The sequence below is a fragment of the Hypomesus nipponensis genome, chromosome 14, assembly GCF_054491055.1.
Source record: "Hypomesus nipponensis isolate SF chromosome 14, ASM5449105v1, whole genome shotgun sequence".
In the NCBI taxonomy this organism is placed as follows: Eukaryota; Metazoa; Chordata; class Actinopteri; order Osmeriformes; family Osmeridae; genus Hypomesus; species Hypomesus nipponensis.
Window position 1 is genome coordinate 12,862,619 of NC_140374.1, and position 14,882 is coordinate 12,877,500.

Here is a 14,882-nt window from a genome sequence, read left to right on the forward strand (position 1 = left end):
TGTGAAGTCTACCTAAATTAAGTACGTTCTTCTAAATAAAATGAAAATACAATTCATGTATTAGCTTGTAGCATAATGTATACTAGAATAGTGCACAACTCCTATGATAATCTATCCTTATATTGAAGGTTACTCCTCAAACCTGGTCAAAATATATGAATTTTAATAATGTATGTGAGGAACCAGTCAGAGTACGGTGATAATTGGTTATTTTTTAGGAAATTTAACATTAGCAGACCCGGTGACAGTCAATGATCACCATGGCCGACAGTGGTCATGAACTAAATAGGCAGGTGTAATGTCAAAAGTACATTAGGTTGCAACAATCATATTGCACGTCAATTCGTTTGGTTTTTACGCTCACTTGGGTTTTGACAGCGGCTAAAAAGACAACGACAGATTCACGAAAGCCAATTAATAGGGGTTTTCTACCAGGCGTAACTCTGTGAGCTATAAACAAGGACACCTGCGTCAAATTCGAAAACGAGCGTTTTAATCATTATGACAAACATTTGATCAATTGCCAAATTAGGGAAATAAGATTGGGTCACACTTGCACCCACTGAGAGCAGACTGACACTTCACCAAAGAGGGGTATGTTATAGTAATCTAAAGGTGTACAGTTCCATCAGCTCATGCAGTTATGAACACTTTGTGACAATTAGATACACAGTCCATAAATGACAAGACTTAGAGTTCCCTACACTATCATACGTTCTATATGAGGGAATATACTGCTAACCCTAACCCCATCTCATTCTGGGGTTTAGAATGTTCCTATTTATGAACTTTTTGAGAGTTCCCAAAACATAATGGTTGTGCTAGAATATGCAAAAAAGGTGTGTGTGTGTATGTGCATGCTCACTAGTCAACAGATAGACACACACACCCACACCTGCAGACAGACAGTGCAAGTCTCTTCATCTTTGACACTGCTGCGGCCAACCACACATTCATCCTTGCTGGTCCCTTTCCTTTCAGAACACCTGCTCAAACACTGCTGCCATCTTGTGGAACACCACTGGCACGTGTACAAAGCCTCTACACAGGCACTTAAAAGCTATACTTTCTTCTTATTTTCACTCTAGGAGGAACAAGGGATATGATTTCCCCGGGCAGTGAAAGCTTAGCAGTGTCTAAACCAACTGTCCGATCAAGCTACTGATTGCTTCATAGAAGGAGTAGGAAACCTGCGAAATAACATCAAATTCCATACTTGACATGTAATAAACATGTGTTTTACATGATGTAAACATTGTTTCAGGTAAGACATGCAGCACACAGGTTAGTTTTTTGACAGATGACATTTATTTCACCAGGCATCTGACATTAGAATCACTACCGGGTCAGTCATTTTTGACTATGCCAACTAGAACACCTGTACTGTGTAGCTTCAGGAACAAAAGCAAAAAAATCTGACCACTACCAATAGACTCAATGATAAAGGCTTCAATTGAAAGTGTTACCATGTGTCTAGCTGCTCCTCTCTCAATTCTGGCCCACAGGAATCCACGTGAAATTAATTCAGGTGGACTAAAGCTAACATTGACCATTGATTGTTTAGATATAGTCAGTAGGCCATTCATTAGTGCTTCTTTGAAAACATTCAGCAGAACGGAACAAAGCCTTCGAGCATACCACTCGATGTCCTCGCAGCCCACACAATCGTCACAAAATGGTTTTAAATGCGAAACCGCTACGGAGCAAAGCCACATTCCACAGGGATGCTCTGGGTTCAGAGGGGAGAGACCAACACCGATCCCCTCTCCATGGCTAATGTTTACAGTACAGGTACAGATAAAAAAAGGCCCCTGCACATGTTACACTCAGTACAATAACAGTTGAATCAGATGGCCCTAACTCAGAGCCCAATACTGAAGCTTCCTAAGGGTCAAAGGTGAGCAAACAACTTAGCAGCATATGTGTGTTAGTTCCAAACATGTTAGAACGGGGACTAAGGATTGGAACTGTAACAGTACACGGGAAGAATCCTACATTACAACACACATATGAAATACACATGAACAGTGAGTGCAGACACACAATTTGTAATATGTAAGTGCCAGAGAAGCAGAACATTTGCATGTGAGAGAGAGAGAGAGAGAGAGAGAGAGAGAGAGAGCGACTACAGTTTTAAGGGTTAACAAGTACAGTACATCAATGAGAGGTTTCACGTTTTGGTCACGGAGCCAAGCAGTTTGCGAAAATACAGAAATGTGAAGGGAGGGATGTGCTGTGAAGCCATGTGGATTGTGGGTAAGGGGCCGAGGGGGACATGGGGCAGAGCGTGTTTATGGTACGTGCTGTTGGAGAACCGGGACATGGAGGCCAGCTCACAGCTCCGGTGATCATGTTCTCCCCTAGCTAACGCGCTCACCTTCCTGGACACTCAAGGTCTGCACTTACATTGGAGTGTGTGTACGAGTGTGTGTGTGTGTGTGTGTGTGTGTTTTTCGTGCACGCGTATGTACTGTAGGCTCAGAACCTACTGAGCGGATACTGTTGGTATGTTTTGTGCGAGTGGGTATGGGAGTGTGACTTCAGTTAATGAGAATGACGCTAAGTTTGTGTCCAGCAAGAACAAAGGAGGGTTTCATTCTGCTAAAAGGGAAGAACGTCGGGGCTGGGGTGAAATCGGGAATCCTGTTTCCACCTATGCAGGCTTAGTTGTCACGGTTACATTGGTGCAAGAGCGAGGGGTGTTAGGATTCCAAAAAATAGGCATCAAAGTGCAAGAAGGCAGCTAGCGTCACAGGCTGCATTTTTCATGTCCAGCAGGGGGCGACACCAGGCGGTGGCTCTGTGTTTCAGTTGCTGGCCACCTCGTCGGCGTTGTCCGTGTCCAAGGTGCTGTCCAGGCCACCTCGAGCTCGCCAGATCTTCACTGTCCGGTCACTGTCAATGGAAAATGTTGAGAAACCTGCGTGAGTGTAAAGCCAGCATTCTCCATGTTGCCTGTTATGTCTGTCCGATACACAGGACAGAGAGAAGAGGACAACGCCTCACGTTTGCAATGGTGAAAGACGCTAGGAGAGAAGGAGCCTGTTTCTTAACAACACATTGTGGATGTATCGAGTTTTGAATCTCATGGTGTTCATTACGTTCGAGTTCCCGTGTCTGTGTGTGCGGTTGTGTGTGTGTGTGTGTGTGTGTGTGCTGATTCGCGCGCGAGCCTGCGTGTGAGCGTGTGCACGCTCGCGTCGCTTCGTGACTCACTCGGACGCGGTGAACAGGTGGCTGCTGTTGGTGGCGATGGCGTTGATGGGGCTCTCGTGGCCCTTCAGCTCCCCCAGGGTCCCCAGGGTGTCTGTGTGCCACAGTTTGAGCACGCCGCCTCTGCAGCCGCTCAGCAGAGCCGGAGAGCCAGGCACCACCCCCAGGGCACACACCCAATCGCGGTGCGCGTTTGGCACTTGCTGTTGGCAAAAGACATGGAGGAAAAGGGAGTGTATTTTCGATTTGTGTCAAGGACACTCTTACTGCTACATTCTGGAGGTCCATTCGCACTCTGCTTTTCTATTTTTCGCTATAGCCTAGCAGACGCTATAGATCAATATGTATATTTATGGGTTGCTAAATACTCATTTAGAATAGTATACGGTACCGATAAGATGGATGGATAAAAGTTATTGTTTAAATCAAAAACTGGTCTTATGATACTTGAATGTGATTGGACAACCTTCCCCTCGTTACCCAATGTGATTGACCATTACAGGGTAGACTGAGTCTAAGAGACTCAGTCTACAGTGGTCAGACTATGAATGTGTGTCTAATGCGAAGATGAAATCAACTTAGTTCACTGATTACATTCAAAAGTAAGCTTCAGACTCATCCATCAGTAAAATGACTCGCCATCTAAGATGCAACTCTCTCCTTCCTATACTCTTTCTTCCTTACTTCCCTCTTTCCATCCTTCCATCCTGCTATCCTTCCATCCTGCTATCCTTCCATCCTGCTATCCTTCCATCCTGCTATCCTTCCATCCTGCTATCCCTCCCTCCCTCCCTCCCTCCCTCCCTCCCTCCCTCCCTCCCTCCCTCCCTCCCTCCCTCCCTCCCTCCCTCCCTCCCTCCCTCCCTCCCTCCCTCCCTCCCTCCCTCCCTCCCTCCCTCCCTCCCTCCCTCCCTCCCTCCCTCCCTCCCTCCCTCCCTCCCTCCCTCCCTCCCTCCCTCCCTCCCTCACCTGAAGCAGGTCTTTGCGGGCCAGGTCCCACTTCTTGATGCCATTGTCTCTTGATCCACTGAAGAGGGCTTCCCCCTGCACAGCCAGGGACTCGATGCCATCGTAGTGGGGGGGCTCAAAGTTGTGTGTGGGGCTGATGCTACCCAGAGCCCCCTCAGTCACGTCAAACATCTGGCAACACAACGATCAGATCAAGATTTGTGATTGCGCACATTTACAGACAGTCAGGTAATGCAATGTCAGCGCAAACAGAGACCACCACACACACACACCTTGATGTAGTGATCCTTGGATCCGGTGAAGACCAAGTCTTGACCGCTCCCCGTCTGATCCACAGTCAGACACATAACAGGGCCCAGGTGACCTGTGAGTTTGCCCGTGGATACAAACCTGACAGAAGGAGAAAAAAACAACAACAAAAAACAATCACAAAATCTATCATTTTTACTGGTGGTGCATTAAAGCCCTTGTCTACTTTATCCCTACCTCAGGAAAAAAAGCTTTTTATTACAATACCCCTCATGTAAGTGGCTTGAACTGTCTGTCAATAACCAAGGTGAGTAGAACATTTATTTAAGTAAAAACCCTCAAGGTGAACTACAGCAATGGTGAAAGAGACTATTTATTGAAAGAATCAAGCTTTTACTTATAAATGGACTCCATGTATACTGTACCTCCTCAAATCCCAGACCCTGACAGAATTGCCAGCTGCAGCATAAAGGATTGAGCCGTTGGGGTTGAGGGCTATCTGGTTGATCTGGTTTTCTCCCGCAGGAATAGTGACCGTGCGGTTGGTGTTGGACACACAGGCATCCCCCAGAGTCACCAGACCAGAAGACCTGCGGCAACCAAAGAAAAACATGAATGAAACTGCTAATGGTCCAGTATGTATGGCTGGTAGACAATGGTATTAAAATACCTGCATAAAATTGCCTTAAGAGAATTGCTTGCAGTTCTGACCAAAGCATTCCATATCAAATCACCAGAGACCTCCCCAGAGATCAACTATCCAGGATGTCTGTGCTACACTGTAACATACTGTACTCGTTCAGCCGGCGCTTTGATCCAACAGGAGACACTTACGAGAGGGTGCGGATACACTTGGCCGAGTCTCGGATGTCCCACACCTTGATGTAGGAGGTGGAGACGGTGTAGACCAGGCTGGAGCTGTAGCGCACAGACACCACGTTGTTGGGGTGGCCAGCCAACGACATGATCTCCTGCCCCGTCACCAAGTTCCACACCTTGCATGTCCGGTCTAAGACACATGACAGGAGAGGGCGGGAGTTTTTCCGACGAGTCTCACGTTAAGCAACAGAAAGGATAACTCAACCAACCAATCAATAAATAAGATTGGGGGGGGGGGAAGTGTATTATGGAAGAATCGGGCTAATAATCTGAAGGTCGCCAGTTCGATTCCCGGCCGTGCCAAATGATGTTGTGTCTTTGGGCAAGGCACTTCACCCTACTTGCCTCGGGGGGGAATGTCCCTGTACTTACTGTAAGTCGCTCTGGATAAGAGCGTCTGCTAAATGACTAAATGAAAGAAAGAAAGAAAGAAAGAAAGGAGAAAGCAAGCAAGCATCAAGTTGGCGTGGGAAGTGGGACCTTTGGAGCCAGTGAAGAGCAGGTCGTCGGTGCAGTCTACACACAGCACTGCCTTGGGATGGCCCTCTGCCACGTGGACACACTGCAGCGTGGACGAGCGGCTGCCCTTGGAGGACGGGAGAGGGTTGATGACACCTCTGGGGAGAGGAGAGGTAAGTGCACACACACACACAAACCCAAATGAACATACCGTTTGGTTCAGACATCTATTTGGGGAACCCTCCAGTAGTAAATCAGTTATCATGTAAAGAGTGTGAGGACAAAGAGATGCAGCGTGCAGCTCAAACATACAGGCTACAAAATCCTAAACACATGCCGCACACGCACAATGAGCCACGGCGCAGTGCATGCGACCCGCTTGGCCTTTATCATGCTGCAGTCACCAGACACAGAAAACATGACAAACCCAAATAGGCTCCGAATGTGACAGACAGACAAGAATTGGAACCAGTAGAAAGCCACAGTTCAAAGACTACCTGTATCCAAAGCCGATGAGGCACTTGAACCTATTTCACAACACGACGGTATAGTGACTGAGGTTGAGACATTCAATCAGGAACTCAAACCCCTGACAAGACAGTGGTCTAGTTCTAAAACAGAGCAGCTGGGGAGTCTCCACATATCAATGGCAACTAAGGCTCTTCTATTCACATTAGACATCAATCAGATGTTTTCGAGAAGGGTGGATAATTAATAGACCGGTAAGATGCCATCAATGAAGTCAATGCCTACATGTAAAGATGTGCCATAATGAACTATCAACTAAGAACTGAACTATAAAATGTTCCAAAAATGCTTGCATGGTCAACATTATCTTACATTGTATTATTAAAACCATAAAGCCTGAAAGAGATCCATGTGTCACCACACCATAAAAGGAGATGAGATAGTTGTGCAGGTGGGAGAAGCGAGAACAGGAGGGAAGACACAGAGAGACAGAGAGAGAGAGAGAGACAGAGAGACACAAAGAGAAAGAGAAAGAGAGAGAGAGAGAGAGAGAAAGAGAGAGAGAGAGAGAGAGAGAGAAAAGAGCGTGCCAGGTTTTCATACTATCACCATGTCCCATTATTGCCTACCATTATTACCCATGATTTCATATTGATTCATTTTAATGTTCACTAACACTTACTTTACCATTAATTCCACTTATTATTTAATATCCTAAATGTTAATGACTAATGCTATTGCTAATATTTCCTCTGGTCCGTGTCCTATATTTGTCTTACTCTGGGGTCCCTGACAAGCGGCTAAATACGTTGTATTGGCTACAGGGATGGGCGGAAGGGGAGGAGAAAGGCCCCTGAAGTTGTAGCTGCAACAATAGACAGAGGGGGAAGGCACTGAAATACTGGTTGTGCAAAGTGTGTTGTCAGTTGGCGTCAAATATGTAAAAGTAGGGGGTGTGGACTTAAACACACACACTCACTGTAATACAACTCCCCCAAATGAAAACGAAACCAATTTGTGAACTCTGCATATTTTTTTGGAAAGAACACTTAAGTTGTGCATGCACCTGTACATATGGTCTTGATTTAGCTACGATTGGGAGAGCCGACTCCAAAAGATGGCCAGTTCACACAGGATTCATCAAGAAGGAAACCACTTCCATTCACCTTTCAGCTCACCAGTTTAAGCTCAAATTACATTTTGATGTGAGAAAAAAGTAGGTTAGCGCTGTCATCAATATATAATATTTATATATTGCTAAATTATTTGCAGCACAGGGTTTGAGAGGTTTAAGAGCAAGTTGAACACTGAACCCACGTCCAATATATCAGCTATGCCAAGTAGAGGAAGTTATAACATTATAATAACAACATATTGAAATTCAGTGTACAACCTGATAGGGAAGGGCAATCACACCAGGCAAAGTGAGTTCTTAATTTAGTTTGAAATCACATGCTTTTATGAAGCAGGAGAAATTATTTGAGATGTTAAAGATTTATCGAAATATAATTTTGGGCCTCACTTAGGCTTACAGTTTAGATTACTGTTGATTACTGCTTACTGTTTGATCTCCTTGACCTTAGCCGCCTTGTCATAAGTCTTCCTGCGAGAGAGTGGGGAAGGTTCCGGAACTCTCTTTCCTGCCCCTGAGGGAGGTCTGAAGCCGGAACTGATATTCAGTTTGAGGATTCATAAGCAAGACACACAACAAAGACACGAAACATAAAAGAGGGATGTAAAACAAAGCAAAATTAAAATGAAAGCTAAATGAGGTGATGACCATGCAATACACATACACACTGTTCGTTACCTGACATTTCGTTGCCCAAAATTAAGTTTCTCATCACCAAGTTCTTGTGCGGATGATATTAAGGTGCCACAAGCAAATTACTAAAGCTACATGAAATTTGGTTCCCAACAAGACAGTTGACTTATTCCCTACAGTACACTAAAAGACACTGTACTGTGAGTTTTCAGCCATGTCGTTTTTTAAGCGGTTAAGGTCACAGCAACTGACTGGTCAGCATTTTAGTGATTATTGTTAATGTTTAAAGCTGCATTGACTGTAAATGGAGATGAAACACTGCAGGAGAAAAGTACGGTAGGATATCAAGCAAGATATAAAGGAGCCGCACAATCGATGGTTGGTTTTATGTTTGCATAAACGGTTATGCTTGTCGTAGCTGGGAGCTTATTGCGTGAGAAATACATTATTGATTCAAATTGATATAGAAAGCTTAAGGGAAACATCATGCTTTTCAAGAAACATATCTTACAGAACACCACATTAATCCATTGTTTGGATGTGGCTCATTGTTATCAATGTCAGGCAAAGTCAGGCAAGGTGAACATAAAAGGCACGGCAGCAATATCAACATGCAGTTTCCTGTTGTACAATTAGCATGTTAGTGGGTTAGCGACTCAGCATGGACTTACATGCTGCCCATTTTGGAGGAAAAGCCAGGGGAAGTAGTCATATAGTCCCTGACAGATGGGCCATAGTTCTCCAAATCCACGCCCACTTCAGGAGTTTCAGCCAATGGCAGAATGGGGGTTGAGAAGTCAGTGGGCGTGTCAAGGGCAGACTCGCTGTTGGCGTAAAGCAACTCCATTTGAGTGGTGGTCCTCCTTCGAGCCTGTATCCGAAGAAAGCCCCCCCGCACACACATTATTCTTTGCAAAGTCACACTGTGTAATCACTGAACAGGAAGTGTAGAAAATACTACCTTGCTTCTGGATTTAGTTTCTCCACATAGTTTCATGAGATCTGATGCCAGAGAGCTGGAACAGAAGGTAGTTACGCAAATTACATTTGTACTGTATATTAACCTCACAGTTAAAGGGCTCAATTAGCATTTTATTCATATTTACTTTTACAATATTTTATCATACCATAAAATCAGAGGTAACTTGATTGAATGTTGTCTGAATGCTGTTTAACTTTCATTTGACTGATTGATTTTGGACCCATTATCTGCATTGCGGACAACTCACTTTTTCTTGGGTATAAACCGTACAAGATGAGGTGACATTTGAATTTGTGAGAACTAACCCTTTAAAGCTAATTATGTCCACCAGAATACTTACTTTCCCTCAATGGCAGGACTCTGTGCTGACTCATCACTGCTGCTGTCATCTCCATTCTCTGTGAAACCAGAAGACCCCCAAAATATAAGACTTGACAGCAGTACAGAATCCGGATTTACTTTCTCTTAATGTTTAATCTATAAACAACTTCATGAAGGTCGAAGTACTTGTCATTGACCTAATGTCACAGACTGTTAAGATAAACTGTTATGAACATGTGTTAACAACAGGGTTGTTCATTGGACAGAGTGTGGTAACAATGGAAGAGAAAAGCGGATGGAGACAATTTCAGCACAACGCCATGCCGCTTGATGATGTCACCCCTGAGGTCCTTGTCCACAACCAAAGTTCAGGGCTTTACGCTAACAGGAGTTTAATAGGCGAGGAGTCAGAAGGTGGAAGAAAGGACAGTTGGGAGGAGTTATGGCGAGCGGCACAGAATGGTGGAGGGGAATGACCAGGAACAAGGTCTCTAGGTAAAAAAGAGGAGAGGAATCATTAGTCTTGTCGATCTGCCAAGACGTAGGTTTGCTTCACTGGTTGCTGTGGCGCAGACCGACATCCCAGTTTGGCCTGCAACGGCTGTTCCTCGAGAGCTGAGCGTGGAGGTCATTAGCAGCTGTGCTAAAGCATGGTTGCTATCACAGCACATGAGGAGCGGGGGGGGGGGGGGGGGTTGAGGGGGTGGTGGAGACGTGAGGGCTCTTCCACAGTGAGCGACAGGAGGGGAAAGTCATCAGACAGATGGATGGACATCTGGTAGCGTTACACTTCATGCACCTGCTCATGTTATGTCATTTTGTTAGTTTGGGGGGCAGGGGGCAGGGGGGGGGACATGCAGTCATAACACAGATAATAGGAGAGTGTTGTTTCCTTTACTCACCCACTGGCATGTTACCTAGCTCTGCAGTAAAAACATATCAAGGCAACATGGGGGGGAACAGAAAAAAGGCCACACTAAAATCAAAACACAATCCCCCATATTGAAAAACAAGGCAAAAAAACCAAAACAACTACTGTGCTGGATCTATTTTAACAGGGCGTCCTTCTGACCAGAAACTGACAAAGAAGTAGAATATGACCAATATGAACAGCATAACACAGAAAATTGTGTTTCATAACCAAGAAAATGAGTTCTTAAACTTCTTTTAAAATTGGATTTTATAAGAGACCCCAATTTCTATTTCAAACTCATTCAAATTCAAACGTATTTTACGTTTTAGCCAGCAACGTTTCAGAAGGATGCCACAGGAAAAAGCAACTCAACGGGCCGCATCATGCATTTCACCTCCACCACCCAGTTTTTTTTCTAAAGGTCAAAGCCCAAAATATCACTTTCAAACCCCAACCTTGAAAAGTGGCAGAACTACAATGACAGTTCACAAAAATACTTTGACTTTGTTTGATGCTTTACCCAATATTGAACAGTGTAAGGAAGAAAACTAAAGCTAGTATAGTCCACAGCAGCTATCTCAACCAACCAGAGATCTTCGTAATTAATTTTCTTCCTCAACTGCTTGGTTTGCCTACTGAGCTAACCATAGGTCAGAGCAGGGCATTTAACAAGGGCTGTCACCATGACCTTGAGAACAGGGCTGGGTAGGTTGGGTTTCAAGGGCCCTTGTAAAACACTTCACACAAACAGAAAGGGCCAGCATGGTGTCAATAACCTCCACAAGGGGTCACCGTCACCTTGAAGCGCGTTCCCCAGCAGGGCGTCCAGCTCAGGGTTGAACTCGGCCTTCTCCTTCAGCATGTGGAACAGCAGCTGGTTCTGGGTGGCGCTGGTGATCTCTGTCTGCTTCAGCCTGCCCTCCATCACCTTCACCTGGGACTCCTTCTGGGCCGCTTGGAGCCCCTGGAGATGGGACAAGTGAGGTCAAAGGGTAAATGTGCAAAGTATGTTTGTGTTAAAGGCTGCTGTTTGAAAGGCACTAAACAGCAATCACCTGCCATTGCTTGTTTAAGCAAGGTACTTAAACCCCCCAAAACTGCTTGACAGGTGCTAAGGTTAATGTTGTCACGTTGATATTAATCTTCAGTGTTAAGTGGTGTGTTTATTTGTTAATGCTGCTTTCCACTGATTTAACTAATCACCAAATTATGGTTCAAAGAAATGACATAATGAGTGTTGTTTTGATTAAGGGATGTTACTTTATTGATGGCCATTGACATGAAGTGGTCCAATAGGAAGCGAGCCTCAGGCAGGCTGCAGGAGCCAATCACAGCGGAGACATCGACAGTGTCTCCCTCCTCCTGTAAATTCATGCAAAGTTATTCAGCAGTTCACGCCATCTGATGCATTCAGTTATACATTTCCTCTATAGGTTTCCCCCCCCACTATTTCTCTATCCAGTTATATGAGTCATCGTTACAAAAGGGGTAAAGGAGAGACAGCCACCTCTTTCTGTTAGGTCTAACCTCATTATCTTCCTGCCTATCTGCCTGGCAGCCTGTTCCGGTTCTCTGTCTATCAGTTTCTCTTCACCCTTCTCACCTTGGCCTCCTCCATCTGCATAATGTTGGCCTGGCAGTCGGCGATGCTGTCATTAATGTAGTCGATGTTGGCGCTCAGCGCCTCCACTTCCTCCCTCAGAGGAAGTGCAGCTTTCTCCACCTCGGGCCCCTCCCCTACCAGCCGGTCCCGTTTCCTGGTCACCTTCTCCCTGCGCTTGGTCAGCTCCTCCCGTTGCTAGGGAGCAAAAACAGGGACACGAAACACTCGGTGACCCCATTGAGGTTTACGGTGGCCACGTTCTTGAGCATGAGCAGCAGGAGAGAGTGGTAAGACCTTCAAGAGGCGGTTCATGTCGGCCTCCATGTTGCAGATGGTCATCCTTTGCATGATGACATCAGAGACACGGCGCTCCAGGGTCTGCCACATGCCCCTGGATATCCTGGTCGAGTACACGCCAGCAGACCTCCTGTTGTAGTGCCTGGATTACGTCCACACAGTACGTTCTTATTACGTTTGGCTTGGTGTTTTGAAATGCCACGCGAAATACTCCAAATACATTTTGACACCGAGACAGGAGTAAGTAGACAGAAACAAAGTTACTCATTCGGAACATCTACAATCAAATAAGTAATTACAAAAGGTTGAGGATGTTTTTTTGTGCATACTGCTAACAAAAAGAGGTGAGCAAACACCATGGCCATCTATAAGTTAACACATAATCATAGTAGAACGCGTATTTGTAGCACGGTGAGTCTTGGCGCTTACTCGAAGGCATTCCCGCCCATGCACACACAAAGCCTGACGCACACCGTACCTGGTTCCATTGGGAGCGGTGGAGCTGGAAGTGTAGGAACGACCAGAGGGCGGGCGATAAGAGGAGTCCTGTAGAGACTCCTGGAAGCCGGCCTTCCTTGTGGTGACCTTCCCTGACATGGGCCTGGCCTGCCTCCTCAGAGCAGTCACCTGAGAGACAGATGCACACCAACACGCAGTGCATTGGCAACGTTCTTCCCACAGTAGCAGTAACAGAGAAGCTATCGAAGAGGATTTCACATGAGGGAGTCATTTTAGCATTTCAGCTGGTTTATGCATGGACACTTTGGCTGCTCACCTCCTCAGTCTTCCTGCGCAGTATCAACTCCTGCTGTCTCTTCTGGGCCTCCAATAGCTTCAGCTGGTGCTGTGAATGAAACATAACACCATCAACAGCTGGAGAACCCGCTCTCACAAAATTCCCTCTCAAGACGTGGCGACGTTCATGCCGTGTTTCCCACTGTGCTTGGGTCTTTGTGATCATTTGATGAAAAACTTGGGATTCTTTCTTGGCATAAACGACTGACATTATTCCCCCCCCCCAAAAAAAAATATAAATGTATCAAATCCAACATCCAACTTCCAGCACTCCTTATCTGTTCTGCTACTGAAAAGGAATGTCCCCCACCTCCTGCTTGCGTTGGTCTTTCTTCAGGGTGGCAATCTCTCGGTTCCTCCGACACTCTGTCATGCGGTTCTTCTCCTGCTGCTCCTTCATCTGCTTCATCAGACGCACCTGGAGCAGAAACAACCGACAACAACGATGGATCACGAGTGACAACAACGTCCCAAATGTAACTCCAACAGCTGATCCCACACAGCTCAAGAGGCACTTCTGCCGCCGAATCCGCCCCAAACTAGAACTTTAAAACCCACAATGCACTGGGGGTTGATCCCAATCGGGTGCCGTCATTCGATAGCATTTGGACCGTGTACATGTCAGGTACATATGTGGACATATTAGCGGAGTCCCGCCCACCTTGGTTTTCTTCATCTCGGTCACGTCCATCTGCAGCTTCTTCAGCTGCTTCTCGTACTGCGACTGGTTCTTCAACAGGCGGGCGTGCTCCTTCTGCGCCGACTGCAGCTTCTGCATCTCCTTGTTCATGATGCTGAGCTTCTTCTCGTACTCCGCCTTGATCTTCTTGGCCTTGTCCTCCGAGCCCGTTTCCACCGAGCCTGATGGGAAGGGGGGGGGGGGGGGCGGAAGATGGCGGCATGCGGTTCCGCAAGGGGCGTGCGAATAAGAGGTACGTTATGAGAGGGCACGTAAAGATGTGTGCCGTTAGATCAAACTGGAACAGAAATATTTGAGAATCACGGTCAAGCAGAGACATGAGTCTGAGTGTGAGTGTCTCGCCCTCGGTTCAATCGCGACTGTGACCACGGACGACGCCGTCTGACCCAGGGACCCCGCTGCCTTATTCATGTTCTTTGGCTGCAGTTGCGGTGTGGTTGTGGTTCCCGTAGCCTGACGGTCTTACCCATGTTCTGCAGCACGCGGTCTCTCTCCAGCTGCGTGTCTCGGATCTTGCTCTGCAGCATCATCAGCTTCTGCTCGTACTGCTGTTTGAGCGTGTGGAGACGCCGCTGACTGTTCTCCAGCTCGTCAATCAGCTTCTGCTTGATGGCAATCTCACAGGTAATGTTGGCTAGATCCGCCTGGAAGTTTTCTGGAGAGCAGAAAAAGATTGCCGGGAATGATATGCAAGATGGGTTATTATTTTGTCTGGAGAGGTTAGACTAGATCCACAGTTTCAGTAAGATGAGCATATTAGTCGTATACACTTTTAAACACTGTGGCCCAAATATAAAAAATAATCTTACTTGCATTAAAACACTTTGCACAATCAGTCCTTGAGCTCTCACTGAAAACATTGCCAAAGTTTGGACCCTCAGTTTACTGACGGTACCTTTCTCATCCAGCTCAGAGTCTGAGTCATCGGAGCTCTCCTCCACATCCATCTCCTCCTCTTCCTCGTCCTCCTCTTCATCCCCTTCCTCATGGTCACTCCCTTCTTGGAGCTCCTAAAGGCCCAGACGAGAGCATCCAATGCTGAAACCTGGATTCATCGGCGTCTAACAAGATTGGGTGAGGATGCTGTTAATCATACCGTCTCAGCCTCCTCATTGGTGTGTTCGGAGAGCACTCTCTCTGTCACCTTGTCTTGATCATTGTCAGGGATCTCCTCCTTGCTGGCACTATTGGATAAAGAGACTGAGAGTCAAATTATGTTCATTGAGCATTATGGCATTAATGCAGAAGAGAGCAAGATGTACTGTATGA

The 14,882-nt window shown here is 46.1% G+C and overlaps 1 protein-coding gene across 4 annotated transcripts in view; it reads right to left on the reverse strand.

Annotated features, from left to right (window-relative positions):
- Positions 1 to 471: 471 nt before the first annotated feature.
- The window catches only part of kif21a (kinesin family member 21A), a 30,571-nt gene continuing 16,160 nt past the window's right edge, over positions 472 to 14,882 (reverse strand). For 2 of the 4 annotated variants that reach the window (XM_084671628.1, XM_084671631.1), the window contains 23 exons: positions 14,710 to 14,797; positions 14,509 to 14,623; positions 14,080 to 14,268; positions 13,575 to 13,774; positions 13,224 to 13,331; positions 12,894 to 12,962; positions 12,597 to 12,745; positions 12,116 to 12,260; positions 11,822 to 12,016; positions 11,479 to 11,580; positions 11,017 to 11,182; positions 10,208 to 10,228; positions 9,325 to 9,382; positions 8,964 to 9,018; positions 8,674 to 8,873; positions 7,799 to 7,906; positions 5,791 to 5,927; positions 5,266 to 5,440; positions 4,857 to 5,021; positions 4,455 to 4,572; positions 4,183 to 4,353; positions 3,217 to 3,416; positions 472 to 2,895 (listed from right to left, as the gene is read on the reverse strand). In XM_084671628.1, the coding sequence (XP_084527754.1) occupies positions 2,808 to 2,895; positions 3,217 to 3,416; positions 4,183 to 4,353; positions 4,455 to 4,572; positions 4,857 to 5,021; positions 5,266 to 5,440; positions 5,791 to 5,927; positions 7,799 to 7,906; positions 8,674 to 8,873; positions 8,964 to 9,018; positions 9,325 to 9,382; positions 10,208 to 10,228; positions 11,017 to 11,182; positions 11,479 to 11,580; positions 11,822 to 12,016; positions 12,116 to 12,260; positions 12,597 to 12,745; positions 12,894 to 12,962; positions 13,224 to 13,331; positions 13,575 to 13,774; positions 14,080 to 14,268; positions 14,509 to 14,623; positions 14,710 to 14,797 (3,022 nt within the window). In that variant the 3' untranslated portion in view covers positions 472 to 2,807. The remainder of the gene's footprint in view (positions 2,896 to 3,216; positions 3,417 to 4,182; positions 4,354 to 4,454; positions 4,573 to 4,856; positions 5,022 to 5,265; positions 5,441 to 5,790; positions 5,928 to 7,798; positions 7,907 to 8,673; positions 8,874 to 8,963; positions 9,019 to 9,324; positions 9,383 to 10,207; positions 10,229 to 11,016; positions 11,183 to 11,478; positions 11,581 to 11,821; positions 12,017 to 12,115; positions 12,261 to 12,596; positions 12,746 to 12,893; positions 12,963 to 13,223; positions 13,332 to 13,574; positions 13,775 to 14,079; positions 14,269 to 14,508; positions 14,624 to 14,709; positions 14,798 to 14,882) is intronic. The other 2 variants (XM_084671630.1, XM_084671629.1) reach the window with 2 other exon arrangements.